The sequence below is a fragment of the Miniopterus schreibersii genome, assembly GCF_964146895.1.
Source record: "Miniopterus schreibersii genome assembly, chromosome: 13".
Taxonomy (NCBI): domain Eukaryota; kingdom Metazoa; phylum Chordata; class Mammalia; order Chiroptera; family Miniopteridae; genus Miniopterus; species Miniopterus schreibersii.
In genome coordinates, this window is record NC_138113.1 from 53,922,531 (window position 1) to 53,942,247 (window position 19,717).

The window sequence follows — 19,717 nt, forward strand, 5'->3', positions numbered from 1 at the left end:
TAAGCTGTATTACCTCCTAGGCCGAATGCCCTGAACAGAATGACAGCTCTTTGTTGGTGGCCTAGAGGTACCACGGGCCTATGGTTATTATTCTGGGCTCCATGTGGTTGGACTACTGTTCCTACACTAAATGCCCAAGATGCTCTTCTTTGCGGGGTTCTGTGATCTGGTTTTTATAGCCTCGCAGTCCTTCTTGGCCACTTGTCAATGGTGTGGATGCCAGTTCTCTTCAGGCCCTGGAAGCTAGACTTCCAGGACCAAGGTAAAACGAGAGAAGGTGATTCTGAGAACTTGAGCACTCTCATGAGCGCAAATGCACAAAGCTCTAGGTGCCATCTATTTGGCCACCCAGAGAGTGCTTGGGCTCCTTATCTTATATCTGTGTGACATGTAACCAGCTAAAGAGCTCCCTTCTTCCCTCTTTTGGACCCTCCTCCTTGCTTCTAGAAGCTTCCCCAGTCTGCCTGCTGGTGAGTCATCATTTTTAACCATTCCTCATAATCCCTACCTTCTTAGGTGATTTTACAGACTCTTAAAGTAGGAAGAGAGCTTAGAGGGGCCAAGTTCATCCCCTATCCTTGCCAAGCTCACTCCCACCTGTCCCTGGCTATGATGAGGCAGGACCCTCAGAAGCTCAGCTGCCATTAGGCTCAGAGCCAGTGACACAGGCCAGGCCCTCCTTCATCCGCGAAAGAGGCCTTCCAACCTTTGAAGGTGTCCAAGCGTCCCCTGGACCCTCACCCATTTTTGGCAGGACACTGTGTCCAGGACTGGGACCACTTAGATGCAGGCCTGATTATTACTGGCCCTCTAGAAATGCAGCAGACATGTGAACCTCACTCTGACATGGCAGGTTGACCACACAAACAGTAGCATCTGAGGCCAGCTGGTCAGGCCTCAGCAAGGCAGACTGCAGGGGGTGCCCGGCTGAAAATGCGGGGGATGCCACTTTATAGTCCAGAGGCCTCAAGGCAGGAGGGGAGTTAATACAAGGAACTGGGAAAGGGAAGGAAGATTTTCAACAGGGTGGCTGGAAAGGTGGTTTAGCCATGAACTTGAATTTGGTGGATTCTAACTTTGGAAGACCTGGGTGCCTGACGGTGCTCATGTCTCCACTTCCAACGTCCTTCCTTAACCTGGGCAATTTCCTCATTTCTTAATAGCCAGCTGCTCAGCTGGAAAGCCCTTTCCCTACCTCTCCTTGGCCTCCTGAGGACCCATGCAAGTGGGGGCCCTAAAGTTTAGGGCTCAGAAGCTCCCATGGAAATCCACCTTGGCTGTAGTTAATGGCTCACTGGGAACTGAGCCAGGCATTGGACAAGGACCCAGGATTTCCAAGTGCTTGTGGTCTCTGCAAGGCCTGGACCCTCCAAGCACCAACACGTGCCCATTGTGTCTCTTGTCCCCCCTCCCCGCAGCTGCCCTGCCTCTCCAGCTACATCAAGTTCAGAGTCTTGGACTGGTGAGCAACTGGGTGGAGGCTGGAAAACATGCCTGGAGGGAAAAACGGAGCCTGTCAGGGGCTCAGCCAGAAGTATGTGTTTCTCTCCAGCCCCAAAGGCAGCTGCTCGGGTGAAATCGGGACTGTCAGCCTGGTCCTCAACCATATCTCATCCACCGGAGCAGAAGTAGAAGGCAAGCAAGCCCCCCAGCCCCCCTCCTGTGCCTCTCCCACCTCGCCGCCATCTCACCAGCTCTTCTTGCAGGGATGTACTCTGGCTTCCTACCTTGCTTTGGCCCCAGCTTCCTGACTCTCCATGGGGGTAAAAAGGCCCCTTTCCGGATCCAAGAAGAAGGCGCTGTAAGCCTCTCATGTCAGCTCTAGGGAACAGAGGAGGTAAAACTGACCATGTGTGAGGCACTGGGGCCTGGGAGATGCCTGGGGAGGCCCTGGCCCTGGTTTCTGTCCGCCACATGCTGGTAAACATGAAGCCTGCGCTGAAGGGCCACGGCTGTGTGACCTGTGCTGTGGCACAAGAAAGGAACAGAAGGAGGGCACTGAGATGGGATCCTGGGTAAGATTTTCAACAGGTGGAAAGGACCTGTGAGACCGAAGAAACAGCACGGGTAAATGTAGAACAGCTCTGGGTCATTTAGGCCTGGCGAAGCCAAATTCAACTGGCTTGCACGAGGCAATGGGGCTGGGGAGGGCTGTGCGCAGGCAGAAACAGGCGCCAGGGCCTCAGCGCACAGAAAGGCCCTCCCGTGCTCTCCACCCCTCATCTGCTCGGCCACCCAGCCCAGGCCTCTTTCTTTCCCACGCAGTCAGGTTCCCAGGCTGGGACCGTGGTCCCCAAGCTTCTACCAGGTGCAGAAGGGTTGGGAGATGGGCCCGCTCCGTTTCTCATCCCCTTTCTCCGTTTTCCTCCCTAGATTATCCCCAGCTCTGTGAAGGATGGTTTGGCGTATCGAGGCCGGATCTTCCTGGAGTTAGTTACCCGCATCACGACCCACCACGACACTAAGATAGGGGACCTCTCCCAGCAAGTGACCAATGTAGAGGTAACCCAGCAAGAAGGGAGCCCTCTGCCCGCCCCCATCCGTGGCCGCAAGCTCAGCGTGGCGATGGGTGCATGAGGAAGGATGGTGGCCAATCCTCCTGAGTCTTTACTGAGCCGCTAGAGCATCCTGCTGTTGCCCAATCCCAGGTGGCCAGGGGATCCCGTAAGGACAAGATAAGGCTTCGGTTTAATAAATGTGTCATCTGGTTAGGGAGAAAGATTCTAAGAAGCATCCTAAGGAGTCTGGATTTCTCCCTGAAGACAGGGGAGGGCCGCTGAGGCAGGGAAGTGTTGAGAATAGTTGGGAGGCAGTAAGGTGAACCACTCACTCAAGAGAAACAGGGTACAGTCGCAGGGGAAGAGAGCCGGACAGGAGGGGGCTGGTTCCAGAGTCCCTTTGGAAGCAGAATGATCAGAGCCACCAACTAACTGGACATAAGAAGTGAGGTTGAATCCCCTAGGCTGATGCCCATTTTCTGCCTCCGGTGGCAAGGTGGTTGGGTGGCTTGCATCATCCTGGGCTTCTTGAAGGGGGAGCAGGTCTGGGAAGTTGATGAACCCCACTTTGACCTGTGCTTGTGAGACATCCATAAAGACCAGTCTCGAGGCTGCTGGACAGATGGGTGTGCCATCAGCGCAGCAGGATCTGAACCGTGGTTATGGAGGACTTGCCCAGGGTGGGTAGGTGAAGTGAAAAAAAGGAGCTGAAGCTGGATGCCACAGCCTAATGCAGGAGGAGGAGGGGCTTGTAGAGGGCCCACTGGGGCAGCCTGTGGAGGGGAGAGCTGCAGAAAGGAGCCGTCAGGTATCTGAATGTGGCAGAGAGAAAGGGGGAGGACTCACAAGTGTCCCCTGGTTATTGGGAAGGCTCCGTCTGGTAGCCTTGGGTCAGGAGAGAAGCCAGGCGCCATAGGTCGGAGGGAGAAGTTGCAGGCGGTGCACAGAGACAAATGTGTAGCAACTTGGCTGGAAAGTGGAGGGAAACAAGGTCAGGTGGTAGCTCAGGGCAGAAGGGGGGCTAAGTTTAGGGCCAGGACACCTGAGCCAGGGAACAGACTGGGAATATGCCAGAGTAGGGCAGAAGCTGGTAACAGAAGCAAGAGAGGAGCTACCATGATGGAGAGAGGAACCGAGCAGACAGGAGGCAGGGTGGGAAGACAGGGCTTGAGAAGGGGCAAGAGAGGATGTGTGAGTGTGTGCCGCCTCTTCTACGCACCCCTGCCCACACTTGGTCTCATCTGAGGAGGGCAGTTAGGCCAACAGGAGGGGGTGGGGTGGCCCAACATGGGTAGAGGCGGGTGGCCTAACCACGGCCTAGCCTGACCAGGGAGAAGCCCCCCTGCCCAGTTTCAGGAAGGGAAGGGACCAGCCTGGCTGGGTGGAGGGGCCAGGTGATGGAGGTCCTGGAAAGAGCTGCCTCCTTGGTCAGCCAGGTGAGCTGGAGTCAAGGCAAAGCTCTGAGCGGGGTGGGTATCAGTGATGGTCTAGCTCAGCCTGAAGAGCAGCAAAGATGGTTTCTGAAAGAAACGGCTCACCTCATCCTTGCCCCCCGCCTGTCTTCATAGCCTTGTTCATCCTTATGTTCTGGGGGCACGGGGGTTATTGTTTTAGAAACAACAGAACCGCCAAAAGTATGGGCTCTGCGTCATCTTCCTTTCCTGTACCATGATGTCCAACTTCAAGGACCTGATCCAGTTCGAGGTCAGCATCGGCCACTATGGAAACAAGATGGACCTGAATTACAAGCCTCTCATCTCAACTACACAGTTCAGCCCAGTGATATATGACGGTAACAGTCAGACCCAGCCAGGAGGTGGAGAGCACCCCCTGCATGCGGGCTCTGGGCCTTTCTAAGGTTATTAGCTCATGGGACACTCACAGGCACGGTTAACCCACGTTTCACACATTAGGAAAGTGCGCTTCAGGGAGGGGAGTGCCAAGCATTGCACAGCACTGGGCGGGGAGCCCACAGAGCTGAGACCAGGTCTTGACTTCAAGTCTTCTCCATACTACAACGCCCGCAACCCCATCTTCTCCGCCACTACCCTGAACCACCCCGTGCATCCACACAACTTCCACCCACTGCTCACCTGCCTGCCTGCTATCCATCCATTTGTCTCTTAGTCCAATATCTACCTATTGGACACCCATACTGGGCACTAGAGAGAAATGGTCCTCAAAGCGTGGTGTCTGGGCAGCAGCAGCAGCATTGCCCGGGAACTGTGAGGAATGCAGATTCTTGGCCCCACCCCAGTCCTACAGAAGCAGAATCTCTGGGGATGAGGCCCTGCGGCCTGTGAGTAACAAGCCCTCCAGGCGATTCGGATGCTGCTCAGGTTGGAGACCTGCTGCCCTGGAGGAATAGGTCTCCCTTTCACCTTCATTGGCTTCACCATCTCATCACCTGGGAGGCTTTCCATTCATTTCTCTTCTCTGTCTGTTCTTTTAAGAACAGCTTTATTGAAATATAATTCGTAATACCATACAATTTATCCATGTAAAGTAGGCAATTCGGTGGTTTTCAGTATATTCACAGAACTGTGCCTCATCACCATGGTCCATTTTAGAGCATTCATCACCCCCAGAAGGAAATACTGTACCCACCAGCAGTCGCTTTCTTTTCTCCCCCATCCCCCAACCTTAGGCAACCACTAATCCACTTTCTGTCTCTACAGAGTTTCCTATTAGGGACCTTTAACATACACGGAATCATACAATATGGAGAAAGACTGGCTGCTTTAATTTGGCATAATGCTTTACTTATTTTTGTTAATTTTTAAATTTTTATTCACTTTTAGTAGTGACATGCTATGAAAAAACTTGGCATACCATCATAGTCACTTTCAAGGGAAGACTTTAGTGTCTGGCTGTGTAAACTACTCGTAAAAAGAATGCAGTATTCAGCCATGCCTTCCACTTGTTTTTAAGTTATAAAATAAATATACACAAAGTATATAAACACATATAGTTTAAAGAAGAAGAATAAAAGTAGTACCCATGTGTTTACCACTCAGATTAGAAGAGAGAAAATTGTCAGCCTCTTAGAATTCCCCCCATGTATTCTTCCCAGATTCATCTACCCAAGAAATAACCATGATCCTGACTCTTATGATATTTATATCCTTGCTTTTTTTTATGTATATATATTTTTATTGATTCTTAGAGAGAGAGGAAGGGAGAGGGAGAGAGAGAAAAAAAAACAACAACCATCAATGTGAGAGCAAAACATGGATCAGTTGCCTCCTGCATGCTCCCAGGGATCCAACCTGCAACCAGGGCATGTGCCCTGACTGGGAATCAAACCAGCAACCTTTTGGTGCATTGGGCAATGCCCAACCAACTGAGCCACACCAGCCAGAACCACTCCCTTGCTTTAAAAAAAAACTTGTGTGCAGTCCTGAAGAGCATACTATCGATGCATTTTAGACCAGTGGAAATTTTCAGTCTGTACTCATCTGTTTTTGTATCCTTTGTTCAATATTAAATTTTTTTATATTGGTATTAGAAGCTGTTCATTTTTATTTCTGTTTATATTCCACTGTATGATTACAACCTTCCTTGAGAGTTTGGTAGAACTCACCTCTAGTTATGTGGCATATGTACACATTTAGGTTGTATCTTTTTTTTTTACTATAATAATTTTGTTATAAACATTCTTATACATGTCTCCTGGTCACAAGAGTGAGACTTCCATCCTGGCCAGTGTTTCCCAGTGGTTAGAGCATCAGCCCACACACCAAAGGATCTCGGGTTCGATTCCCAGTCAAGGGCATGTACCTGGGTTGAAGGTTCAATCCCTGGCCCCATGTGTGGGAGGCCATCAATAGACGCGCCTCTCTCACATTGATGTTTCTCTCTCTTCCTCTTCCTCCCTCCCACTCTCTCTAAAAATCAATGGAAAAAATATCCTCAAGTAAGGATTAACAACAACAAAAAAGGGTGAGACTTCCTCTAAATTTCATACCCAGGAGTGGAAAAGAAATTTAAAGCAAAAGTAATTCTACAAATTACACTTCCATCAGCGTGGTATGAGAATCCCTATTACTCTGTGTTCTCACCAGTACTTTATGTTGCCCGGCCTTTTAATTTTTTGCCAACCTGGTGAATGCATTTTTAATTGAATTTATTGAGATGACCTTGGTTAATAAATTATATAGGGTTCAGGCATACAATCCTATAATACATCTGTATATTGTATGGTGTGATGTAAAGTGGTATCTCATAAGACCTTAATTTGCATTTTCCTGTTTATAAATGATGAGTGTCTTTTCATGTTTCCAAACATTTGTTTTTACTCATCTGTAAAAGCCTATCAGTCCCTTTTATCCATTATCCTATTTGGCTGTATTTTTCTCATCAACTTGCATATTATTTTTTCTGGGAACAATCTTTTATCAGATGTGTGTGTCATAAAAATATTCTCTAAGTTGGGGCTTTTCATTCTCTTAATGGTGACTGTTTCTTAATTGAGGTGTTATTTACAAACAATAAGATTTTAAGTATACAGTTAAATGGATTTTGACGCATACATACATCTGTGTATCCACCATGGGTAGAAAAATAAATCACCCCAGAAAGCGGCCAAGTTGCCCTTCTCAGCCAGCCTCCCAAGCCCTGGGACATTAGTGCTGTGATGGCTGTCGCTACAGGTTCCCTTTGCTTACTCTCCAGCTTACCAATGAAATCGTACATACTGTATTTTATGACTTCTTTGGTTCAGCCAGTGTTTTAGATATTCATCTGTGCTGTTGCATATATCAGCATGTTGTTCCTTTTTATTTCTGATAAATATAGGATATTTATTTCTGATAATTACAGGATAATTTTTCCATTGCTTTTTCAGAGAGTGAAAGGGAGAGAGAGAAACATCAGTGTGAGAGAGAGACATCAATTGGATGCCTCCAGCACATGCCTCGACCCGGGCTGGGGCTCAAGCCTGCAACCAAGGTACATTCCCTTAGACAGAATTGAACCCAGGACCCTTCAGTCTGAGGGCGGACACTCTAACCACAGAGCCAAACTGCCTAGGGCTTGCCCACTTTTAAACTGGGTTGCTTGTCTTCTTCTTATTAAGTTGTAAGAGTTCTTCATATATTCTGGATACAAGTCTTTTATCATATATATGACTTGCAAATAGTCCATGGCTTCTTTTTTTTTCAACTTTATTTGACAATCAGCAGTTAATTATCATCCACATTAACTGTTTGCAGATTTTTAGGCATTCATCGGTTGACTCTTGTATGTGCCCTGAGCAGGGAACAAACCCGCAACCTTGGCACACTGGGACGACACTCTAACCAACTGAGCTACCCAGCCAAGGCGCTTTTCAGTTTCTTAATGGTGTCTTCTGATATGCAATCATTCCATTTTTGAAGAAGTCCATTTTTTTTTTTCTTAAATGGTGTCACATCCAAGAATTATTTGCCTAACCCAAGGTCATGTAGGTTTCCTCCTCTTTTTTTCTTCTAAAGTTTTACAGTTTTAGTTCTTACATTTAGCTCTGTGATCCATTTTTTAATTCATCTGCATTAGCCACCCATCTTTCCCCAGCACCGTTTGTTAAAAAAACTGTCCCTTTCCCATTGTTCCACTGTTCAGGTTTCCACAGCTCTAGGTTTTCTTCTGTGTCTGTCATTTTCTCCCCGATCATTTTGGACTCTTTGTTTTATTTGGTCACTTTTCCTTTTTCCGTGCTTCTCACTGCACGGTCTGCAAGGCCTGACCTCCCCGCGGCTGCCTTGTCCACTCTCTTTCCGCGATGCTTTTGCTTTGCTCTGACTTGTTTTCTGCCTCCTGCTGGCTCCCGTTTGCTCACCTGACTGCCGAGCTGCCTCTGGGAGCGTGTTTTTGCTGGCTTGGCCTCGCTCTGCTCCTGTCAAGCTGGGCTCCCTGCCGCCTGTCTCGGTCCTCGGTCTCCGCAGGTGGCTTCTGCTGCACTCCAGCCCTTGGGGCCCCTGGGGCAATCACAGCTTGCTTTTGGCAGCCCTTAGGTGCACTTGGAGTCTGAAGATTATATCTGTCTCCTTGTTTTGCTGAAAATGGAGTTATTTCCCTTCTTGTTGTTTTTGTACGCCATCCAAGAGAACAGGAAAATTGCCGTCTGGTGTCCTCATGCTCCTTCCTATCTGACAGCCCCAGCCTGGGGTCGCTGCTTGTTGATCTTTCTAACTATCGCCTCACGGCCAGGGTCTAAAGCTGGTGCCTTCCAACAATTCTGAAAAATTATAAAATACTTTTCTTTGAGAGTTACCCCTTCCCCTTGCCTCTTGTATCTCCTTCTCGAATTCGCTCTATCATCTGCAGGACTTCTCATTTTATTCTTCACATTTCTAAATCTCTCTTCCCTATTTGTCATCTCTCTGGGCTGCATTCTGCATAATTTCTTCTAGGTCTTCCAGGAAAGGCCTTAGTTGGCCATTTTATTTCAAACTTTTTGGCAGCCCCTGTCCCCCTTCTCCACATTCTTCCACATAGCATTGTCCATCATTTGACACACTGTATTTTATGTATTTATTTTGTCTTCTTTGCCCCCGCTCTCTTTTAAATTCTTAAGTAAACTTTGTATGTGAGCATGGCATGTCTATGGAAAAGTACACAAACCGAAGTGTCCAGCTCAGCAACGCAAACATACCCATGTCACAGCATCCAGACCACGAAACAGTCGCACGCAGCATCCCAGAGGCCCCTCGGCCCCCTCCCCCACCCCTCCAGGGGCAATCGCTCTCCTGGCCTCCAGTTAGTTTTGTCTGGTTTTGAACTTTACGTGAGAGAAATCATATAGTATGCATTCTCGTGTGTCTAGTATCTTGTGCCCATTATTTTATGTGTGAAGTGCATTCACAGCCCCAGATGTTGTTGAGAATAGTCATAGCTCATTTATTCTCATTGCCGTGTAGTACTCCATGGTGCAAATATAGCGTAATTTATGTATCCCTTCTACTTCTGAGGGAGGTTTTAGCGGTTTCCAACCTGGGGCTGTTACGAATGGCGCTGTTATGAACATTTTTCTGCCCGTCTCTTGATGATGCTGTGCGTGCCTTTCCGTTGGCTGTACACCTAGGAGCAGAATTCCTGGGTTAGAGAGAGTGTATCGGTTCTAAGCTGCTCATTTGTTTGGAACTTTCTTTGTGGACTCCTTTGGGACTTGACTAAAGTTTCATGCCCCAGAGAAGGTTTGTCTTTTTTTCCTCCAGTGACTTGGGGGGCTGCCAACCAGAGACCACTTTACATTTTCTGCAGACCCTACAGGTGGCATGAATGTAGAATGCAACCTGCATGAGGCCTCATTTGTGGTTACAAATTTGGGGGAACATTTTCCCATCCCCTCCCCCAGAGCCATGCTGGAGACAGGTCTGTTTTCTCACTGTGTTCTTCCGTGTGGTGGATTATCTTTCGTTGACTGAGTGCTTAGGCTTTGAAGTACCAGCTTTGCGTGGCATATTAATTTGCTAGGGCTGCCATAGCCAAGCACCACAAACTCGGTGGCTTATAACAACAGGAACTTATTCTCTCACAGTTCTGGAAGCTAGACATTTGGAACCAAGGTGCTGGCTTGAGCAGTTCCTTCCGAGGAATCTGAGGGAGGGTGTTCCAGCCCCCTCTCCCAGCTTCTGGTGGCTGCCTGCAATCTTCAGTGTTCCTTGGCTTGTAGACAAAACATTTCATCTCTGCCTCTGTCTCCCTCTGCCTCTGTGTCTTCATAAGGCCACCATCTCTCTGTGTCTCTCTCTTCTTATAAATACACCAGTCATATTGGATTAAGGACCCAGCCTACTCCAATATGACCTCATCTTAACTAATTGCAGTTGCATGAATAACCTTATTTCCAAATGAGGTCACATTCTGAGGTACTGGCTGTTAGGACTTCAACATCTTTGTAGGGGACATAATTGAACCCATTTTGGTGGTTTCCAACCTGGGGCTATTACGAATGGCCCCATGGGGTCTCCTGTTAGACTCCCCACTGTGGGCAGCACTAGGCTTTCTTTCCTGACCACTGGGCCCTGGCAGCTGCCAAAAAGAAATGCAAGTTCTCCAAGATTTGCCAGAAACTCAGGATAGAAGCCAGCTTTGCTTCTATTTGCCTCAGACTTTCTGCTTCTACTTTTTTTTTTGGCTTCCGTGGGTTTCTTCCTTTTGCATCAACAATACACCTCAGAAAAAAGATCCCTTACGTTTTATCTAGGTTCTCCCCTCATTTCAATAAGGAACATCGCCAGGGAACCCAGCCTGCCACCCCATCATGGACTTTATCTATACTTGCCCCGACCCCCCTCCTCCACACTGGCAGGACCTTTATGTCAGATGTCTGCCTACCCCAGCCAGACCCTGGGTCTCCTCCTGAACCCAGGCCCACTTCTCCGCTGCCTTGCAGACCACCCAGAGGTAGGCCCGCCTCGAGCCATGCCTCTTGCCTTGACATCTCGCCTGAAGTTAAGGGCACCGGGCTGTGGAGCTAGTCGCCTGCCTTATGACCTCCTGGGGGTCCACTACAGGCAAACCACTTCCCACCAACAGCCTGGATTTTCCCACCTGCACACTGGGGCTGTGAAAGGCTGCCTGACACACTGAGCCCGATCAATACCATCAGGGCGACCCACCCTCTGGTGGAAGGGTCCAGTTGGGATTATCAGCAGATGGCATCTGTGAGGAATGAAGTAGCTCGGTGAAGGTCCTCTGAGGGACACACTGAGACCTCCCAGAGCCCCTCACACACCGCCCCCTGTGTCTCTGTGTCCCAGGGAACATCTACCATTATGTGCCCTGGTACAACACCAAGCCGGTTGTGGCCGTGACCTCCTACTGGGAGGATGTCAGCTTCCGCATGAGCTGCCTCAACCTTCTCCACTTCACTCGGGACCGCCTGGTGAGTGGTGCCAGAGTGGGGACAGGGAGGACCTGGATCACCGAGGGGAGACTTGGGATAATGAGGCACAGTCAGGGGAAACCGGTAACTTGGTGACACCTTCCACCCCGATTGAGGTGGAAGTGCCTGAAGCGGGCTGGGCTCTGAAGACACCGAGCTGAGTAAACGCTGTCCCCGTCTCCAGCACCAGGGACTCAGACAGGCACATACTCTGCCGCGCAACCAGGGCTTCAGTGGACACACAGGCACGAGAGCCATCAGGGCAGAAACTGGGGTGGGGCGGGGGAGGGGAAGAGAACATAGTCAGGCGGTGTTCGAAAGGAGGTGACATTTGAGCAGAGTCCTAAAGAATGAGTTTGCTGGGGGTGTAGTGGGGTTCAGAGAAGGGAACAGTGTGCAAAGCCACGGTGATGTGAAGTTTGGGGGGGGGGGCATGGAAGTGAGTGAAAATAAGGCCAGAGAAGCTGGGAGGGGTCAGATCGCAAAAGGTCTTAGGAATCTGTTAAGGAAGGAAGCCACTGCACAGCTTTAGGCAGGAAAGCCACCTGGTGCCTCCACCTCAGATGTGACTTTATTGCACATACGAAGGGAGGCCCAGCACCAGGATCTGTGCTTCTCCTCGGTCCCACATATCCTGGCTCCTTCCTGCTACCCATTTCTTCTGTTGGGTAGTGGGGAGGGTGCATGGGATCCTAACCCTGCAAGAGCATGTGACAGCTTTGGACTGACATCTCCAGGTTGCCCCCCAAAGGTTCCCAAGTCTTGATTAAAATGTCTTGGGTGCATCAGCCCTATAGCCGGCCTGCGTGATCCATGCTCATCTGTCCCTTTTCTCCTGCTGGGCAGAAAGCCAACCTGGATACCCTGAAATCTCTGAGGAACCCGAGGGACCCCGCCCTGAACCTCCAGTGGGAGAAACTGCTGAGGGAGCTGGTGGAGGACTGCAAGTAGGAGCGGGCACCACATCTGAGCTGGGGCTTCAGACCAGCGCCCTTCCCCACCCCCACCCCCACCTCCTCAAAACTCTCCCTGGCTTGAGACCCAAACAACAGAGCAGCTTCTCCTCTCTCATCAGGCCTCACAGAAAGTGGCCTTGACCTTCTCCATTTCCCCCGCCTGCGCCCCTGCCCAGAACATTGTCCCTGCTGTCCCCACATGAACACCTGGTGCTCCCACCAAACCAAGCCTCTCTGTGTTTCCAGACAAGCCCTGCCTGTCCCAGCCCCACACCGTTCCCCTAATGCTCCTCTCCACAACACCTCTTCAGGGCTCTAACTGTTCTGGAAGATTCCTTGTAAGGCCTCTGCCTGCCCACACCCCCCTTGGATCCCCACTCCTACACCTCAGGGTTTGGTTGGCTCACACCCCTCTCCAAGAGGTAGTCCTTGAGCACAGGCCTGGCTCACTGCAGGCACTGGGAGGGTGGGAGGGGGACAGGTGAGAAATGGGCTAGGCCCACAGTGAGCAGGCTTCCTCAGGAGGGGTGGGAAGGGCTCCCTGCCTCAGGCCAGCAGGGGCTAGGAAGGGCACACTGGCCTAAGACAGGGCTGGAGGTCATGACATGGCCAGCCCCCTTCTTCCCTGTCCTGGCCACAGGCGCCCTCTACCCTGCATTTACGATCAGCCCAAAGCCACCAACCTGGACAAGGAGAGATGGCAGCTCCGCAACCTCCTCCTGATGGAACTGGCCCAAAAGGCCCAGGTAGCCCAGCCTAGGGACATGGTGGCCTCCGCAGAGGACTGGCTCTACCGTCTCAACACCATGCTCCCTGAGGTGAGCGCTGCACACACTGGCCAGGGAGCAGGCCTCGGAGCCTGCGCACAGGCCTGACTCTCCTGCCTCCGCAGCCCCAGGTGAGCCTCCCAGACGTGATGATCTGGCTGATGGCTAAGGACCAGCGAGTGGCCTACGCCCATGTGCCCTCCCACAGCATCCTGTTCTCCCCAACCGGGGCCCTGCACTGTGGCAAGTTTTGTGGGAAGATGCAGACCCTCCTCCTGCAGGTGCGGAATTGGGAGTCCTTGGGCAGCCCCAATCCTCAGGAGGAGAGGCCCAGAAACACCTCAGGGAGACTCCCTGAGCTCTGGGGCAGCTCCCATGAGCCTCCCTGAGGGCCTGCCACTGCCAGCCGCCTGGGCCCGTTACCAGGTGAATGGGGTGTAACAGTCTCCAGAGGAAGGAAGGCTGCATCAGCATGGGGCTGACATCAAGTCCATGTCCCTAATAAGTGTTCCCCAGCTGTGCCTCCTCCATCATCTTCACACCACACTTGGTTCAGTGCCTTGTTCTCTCTCCCCTGGACCACATTTGGGGGCACTCCAAAATATTTAATGCCTCCAAGGTTTGGGCACCAGCCCATCATATCATATATAAGCCATAAATGAGGCTGATGACCACTGCCCCCACCCTGACTACAGCCCCTGCTTCCAGCCCTCCTCCACAGAGGCAGGTGGGGGGCACGTACCTGGCTCCCCACTACGTCCTGGAGAAGGTTCAACCTCCCTGGCCTGGTCCTAGCCACCTCTCCTCCTCAGCCCTCTCGGTCCCCATACTCTCAACAGTCAGGCCATGCTGGGCTCCCCCATGCACCTGCCTGCCCTCTGCCCTCACCTGCCCCCCTGCCCCCGGTGGACCCCTGTGGCTGATCTGCCTCTGGCTCAGTACCCAGAGGGTGAAGGACCGAAGGACACTCTCCCCGCCCACCTCCGGGTCTGCATGTGGCTGGGCAACATTGTGGACAGCTCGGACCTGCAGCTGCTCCAAGAGGGCAAGATGGTCGTGTACGCAGAGACGGTGAGCAGCCAGGGGCAGGGCGGGGGGGACGAAAGTGGGGGAACTGCAATGGCCCAGCACCAAGAAAACGTTACTGGAGAATTTGGGATTGTGAAAGGGAGTCTGATAGAGAAGGGCAGCAGACACTAGTGTGACCTTAGACACTGCCAGCTTGGGGTCCCTAGATGACAAGCCATAGGCCTGTGGTCAGCAGAGTGGGCTGACATTCACACTCTGGCTGGTGGAGGTTTATGGGGAGTTTCTCCCTGTTAGTTTAGAGCATGTGAGGTGAGCAAGGCTCCAACTTGCAGGGGCCTTGTCCATAACCATTGGGGCAGCCTGGGGCCTCCACACCCCACAGGTGGGTCCTTCAGGCCAGGCTGGGGGTCCCAGGGAGGGGAAGGCCTGAAACAGTCAGAGGGGCAAGAACTGAGGCACCTCCCCACAGAGCAGTGAATTCAGGGGGTGGGCAAGCAGTCAGCCAGAGGTGGCTCTAGACTCCAGGCAGGGAGGGCAGGGCTTGAGAGAAGCTGAGAAGTGAAATAGGTTTTGAGTTTCAGGCTTTGTAATTTACTGAATTAAAACACTTTTTCATGGTTCCTAAGTTGTGTGCTGGATATATAATAAGCGGAACCAGCTCGTATAGGGCTTGGAGACGCTGAGATGGAGTGGGGATTCAGGAGGAGGTGCAGGGACCACACACCCAGCAGAGGAACCTGGAAGAAAGGCCCAGAGACAGCAAAGAGGTGGCAAATGGTGGAGCAGGACGGGGTTCAATGGCTCAGCAGTGACACAGGGATACAGGCCACATTGCAGGCACCACCAGGCTCTGTTCTGCTCCACTGTGTGCTGGGGAGGCAGCAGGCACTGACAGTCTTCCCTTCCACCCCCACTCCCACCCCCAACCCCACCCCCAGTATGAGAACCAGGCCAAGTATAAAGACCAGTGGGGGCAGCAGGGGCTTTACCACTGCCCCAACTTCTCTGACGTCCTGGGGCGCAAGGCTCTCCCCAAGGAGGATTTCAAGGAGCCCTCGGGATGGCACTGGCAGGGAACGTGGACAGTGGAGCCTCAGAGGAGGTAAGTGTCAGGTGCAGGGCCTGGAGCTTGTGTGCCCTGGCCATGCAGCCCTGGAGTCAACGCTTCCTTTCACACGGGAGGCCAGTCATCAGCAGCCTAGACAGAGAGGCACAGAGCCCCTGGAGCCCAGTCCTTGGGTTGGGGTGCCCAGACAGAAGCCCTGGCCACCACCTTCCCTACATGCCAGCCCACTGCCCAGCCCTTGCCAGAGCAGGTGGAGCTGCCCACTGAGGGCACACTTGGCCAGCAGAGGAAGACCTCAGGGGTCTGGAAGTTTGGGGAGATGTGTTGGGAACTCAGGGTCTTGCTACCCCCAGACTCCTCCTGGACACAGACATCAACAAGAGCCAGATGCTAGACGAGGTTTATGAGAACCAGCAGCGGGACATCACAGGGGCCTGGGTGCCGGCAGCCACCCCCAATACGGACGTGGTGAGCAGTGCAACCAGATGGGCACCTTGGAAGCTGGGTTGTGCAAGTGGAAAGAGGGCTGGACCAGGGGTTGCCACCTGAGCCCTGTTTAACCCCCTGCGTGGACCCTGGGCTGGCACTGACGCTGGCTCCAGCCGGGTGGCCTCTTCAGAGGGAGGGCTTCCCCTGAAGGAGAAAATGGGTTTGGGGCTGGTCTAGGCAGTGCTGTCCAGTAGAACTGACTGTGATGATAGAAACGTTCACCCGGCCCAGTGTGGCTCAGCGGTTGAGCATTGATCCGTGATCCAGGAGATCGAGGTTCGATTCCCGGTCAGGGCACATGCCTGGGTTGCGTATCAATCCCCAATAGGGGGCGTGCAGGAGGCAGCTGATCAATAACTCATCATTGATGTTTCTCTCTCTCTCTCCCTCTCTCTTCCTCTCTCTGAAATCAATAAAGACTTAAGAAAAAGTAAAGTATCTTTATTGATTTCAGAGAGAGGGAGAGAGAAAAACATCAGTGATGAGAGAGTCATGGATTGGCTGCCTCCTGCATGCCCCCAATTGAGGATTGAGCCCACAACCAGAGCATGTGCCCTGACTGGGAATCAAACTGCGATCTCCTGGATCCTAGGTCAATGCTCAACCACTGAACCACGCCGGCTGGGCAAGATACATTAAAAAAAAAAATTAAAAAAAAACGATGTTCTATATCTGCCCTGTCCATGTGTGGCTACTGAGTACTTGAAATGTGGCGTTGTGAGGGAGACGAACTGAACTCCTGAGTTTTAATTTTAATTAATTTAAATGTAACTGGCCCCAGGAGACTGGTGGCTGCTGCATGGGACCTGGCGGTCTAGTCCCTTTCACACATGCTGGGCTTCCCTACCAACCAGGGCCGGCAGCCTGGGCTTGAGCAGCAGCATCAGGTGGCAGCCATAGCACAAGTTTGCTTTCAGTCATTACCATGGTTATTTCCTATTTATGGGGAGTGATACTGATTTTCCACAGAGAGTAGACATATAAAGTTTCCTTTTACAAATATATTTATTGCCCGGCCAGGCGTGGCTCAGCGGTTGAGCATCAACCTAGGATCCAGGCGATTGAGATTCAATTCCCGGTCAGGGCACATGCCCAGGTTGTGGGCTCCATCCCCAGTCGGGGACGTGCAGGAGGCAGCCGATCAATGACTCTCTCATCGTTGATGTTTCTCTCTCCCTCTCCTTTCCTCTCTCTAAAATCAATAAAAATATATTTAAAAATATATATATATTTATTTATAGTTTGAAAAGGCAAGTCGGTAAAAGTGTATTAAGTGACTCTGTGAGTGGCGTTAGATGTAGCAAGTGCTGTCTGCTCCCGGGGGCAGGAGGCCACTGTGGCCTGGACAGAGAGAATGTGCGGGCAGATGAGTGAAGGCGGCCCCTTAGCTCAGACACCCCTTAGACCCTGTCCCCTCTCTTTCCCCACAGAATGGACAGCCTGTGGAGGCCCGGGAGAATGTGAAGTGCCCCCCTGGCTGGCAGGTGAAGAAGAACTGGACTGTGGAGCTGAACCATGCGGTAGACAATGAGGGTCAGTCCTGTGCTCACAGGCTGGGAGGCAGGAGGGCTTGGAGCTGCCAGGGTCCAACACTTCCCACAGCCTGAAAGCAGCCAAGCTCCCAGGTGGGGTCCCCAGCCTTGGGAGATCGGGGCCTTCACCCTTTCCACAGACATGGGCCCTAGTTCTGAGACAGGGCAGGTTGTAAGTGCCTCCCACGCACCTGAGCCAGGATCTGGTTATGGAGCCTGGGTTCACCCCGGTGGCTCCAAGGGAGGTGCCCTGAGCAGGAAGTCTGAAGACCTGGGTTGGAGACACAAACCCTGCTACTTATGGGCGATGCGACCTTGTATGGGTCACATGACATCTCTGAGCCTTACCTTTCTCACCTGCAAGATGGGCTGTTGGGCTCAGGCCACCAGGGTGACACAGTGTGACCACACCTTCTAGGACTAGAGAGATCTGCCCTGTAGCCTGCCCCCTGGGACCCATCTCTCAGGCCTGTCCCAGCCTCCTGGCCTGTGGCAACTGGGCACCCACAGGCCACGGTTCTGCTTCTGCAGGCTGGGAGTATGGCGTGGGAATCCAGCCCTCCGGCCTGCCCCAGGTCTGGAACGCGGTGGAGAAGACCTACTACTCTCGTCGGCGGCGGCGCTGGGTGCGTGTGCGCTACCGGAAACACGGGGAGCTGAGCCTGGAGGAGGAGACCCTGTCCTTCCTGCAGCTGGTAAGGGGCCACCTGGGCAGGAGCCTGGCAGGACCGCTGGCAGGGTCCAGCTGGGGCCAGGGCAGGAGGGTGACTCTGCCGTCCTCCCTGCAGCACCACCCTGGCCAAACCCAGGAGGAGGAGGGCTGGGAATACGGCACCATTGGCTCCAAGTTCGACCTGAACCCTCAGCCCCAGAGCCGGTTCCGCCGCCGCTGCTGGCACCGCAGGCTGGCCCCCAACAAGGACAAGGGCATCGCACCCATATTTCTCCTGGAGGGATCCTTGGTAAAGCCTCAGAGGGCCAGGCGCCTCCTCCCTGCACCCCACCTCCTAGAGCCCAGGCCAACAAGAGATGCCCTGGGTTGGGGCACTGACAGCTGGAGGGTGGCGTGCCTGGGCCCTGGATCCACATAGTTGGACTTGGAAGGGTGGAGCTCAGAAGGGCAAAAGTGTGGCCTGGGCCTGGGCACCCAGGAGCCTCAGGGGAGACTGTTGTGGGGGCAGGGGAAGGATCTGAAAAAGCAGGCTGAGGAGGAGGAAATCAGGGCGTCATCACGGAGCAAAACAACCAGGTTCCCCTGGAGGCCGGCCCCAGAAGACACCCAGCAACCCCACCTGCCCTTCATCTACTGCATCTTCAACAGTGAGCACTTAACTGAGAGTCAGCCTGGGTGGCCCCTGAGGCCCCGTATCTGAGGCCAGGGAGAGGGGAGGGGTGGAGTTGGGTCCGGAGTGACAGACTCAGCTCCTCTCTTACCCAGAGCCCTACTACTACCAGCTTTTCTGCTACATCTACCAGGCCCGGAACCTGATGGCCAACCGGATCCAGACATTCCAGGGTAGGTGGCAGGCACCTCTTCTCCCCCAGCCCCCAGGGATGCGGCCACTTGAAGTATGAAGAATATGGCAAAGGAAAAGGGTGACAAAGATGCAGACCACCCCTCATGCCCCAGCAGCTCATGGCCCTAGTTTGGGGAAAAGACAGGAAAACAAGGAATACAAAGCGAGGCTGTTCTTGAGGTGTGTCCCCAGCGCTGCGGAATCAAGAAGGGGGCGCTGGGGAGGCATCACCTCATGGGCACTGTGTAGCTAGGCCTTGAAGAGAGAGGAGTTTGCTGGTAGAGTACTGATGAGACATGAAGGCAGAGAGGGTGGCACATTTGGAAACCACGTCCTTTGTGTTGGACAGAAGATGAAGGGTAGGGAGGAGGGGTGGCAATTTATGGTCCTGCACAGGAGGAGCCTGTCCTTTGTTCTGTGAGGAGGACCCATGGAAGGCTCCAGGTGAGTTAGTTTCTCGCCCTATCCTGTTGATGGCACTGTGTAGGGAGCCAGGTTGCTGGAGGAGTGGCTAAGCCAGGGCAGTGTCCACTGGGCATCAGCACCCGCATCAAGAGGGCTCTTTGAGCCCTAGCTGGTTTGGCTCAGTGGTTAGAGCATTGGCCTGCAGACTAAAGGGTCCCAGGTACAATTCTGGCCAAGGGCATGTACCTAAGTTGCAGGCTGTATCCCTGGCCCTGGTCAGGGCAAATGCGGGAGGCAACCAATCGATATGCCTCTTTCACATTGATATTTTTCTCTCTCTCTCCCCCACTCTCTCTGAAAAGCAATGATAAAATATTCTCGGTTGAGGATTTAAAAAAAAGGGGGGGAAGCTTTTTTATATTCCCTGCTACCAGGGCCACTCGCTGATGCTGTGAAAAGGCAGCCTTGTGAAGCCTGGTCCCCAGAACTCCTTCAGGGGCGCAACCTGGCCCTCCATCTCTGTGACACCCAGGCCTCAACCACGGTAGTGTAAGACAGACATGAGTGGGACCAAATGGCCATTGACCTC

General features: G+C 52.5%; 1 protein-coding gene across 1 annotated transcript in view; it reads left to right on the forward strand.

Annotated features, from left to right (window-relative positions):
• FER1L5 (fer-1 like family member 5) overlaps nucleotides 1-19,717 on the forward strand; it is a gene marked incomplete at both ends in the record, with an annotated part of 45,900 nt that overhangs the window by 16,641 nt on the left and 9,542 nt on the right. The window contains 17 exon segments of the mRNA XM_081156440.1: nucleotides 1,419-1,462; nucleotides 1,553-1,635; nucleotides 1,707-1,801; nucleotides 2,374-2,502; nucleotides 4,113-4,290; nucleotides 11,243-11,367; nucleotides 12,214-12,314; nucleotides 12,964-13,141; nucleotides 13,216-13,371; nucleotides 14,030-14,161; nucleotides 15,058-15,221; nucleotides 15,539-15,653; nucleotides 17,105-17,207; nucleotides 17,738-17,901; nucleotides 17,995-18,168; nucleotides 18,388-18,526; nucleotides 18,645-18,722. Coding sequence (XP_081012566.1) covers nucleotides 1,419-1,462; nucleotides 1,553-1,635; nucleotides 1,707-1,801; nucleotides 2,374-2,502; nucleotides 4,113-4,290; nucleotides 11,243-11,367; nucleotides 12,214-12,314; nucleotides 12,964-13,141; nucleotides 13,216-13,371; nucleotides 14,030-14,161; nucleotides 15,058-15,221; nucleotides 15,539-15,653; nucleotides 17,105-17,207; nucleotides 17,738-17,901; nucleotides 17,995-18,168; nucleotides 18,388-18,526; nucleotides 18,645-18,722 — 2,158 coding nt within the window.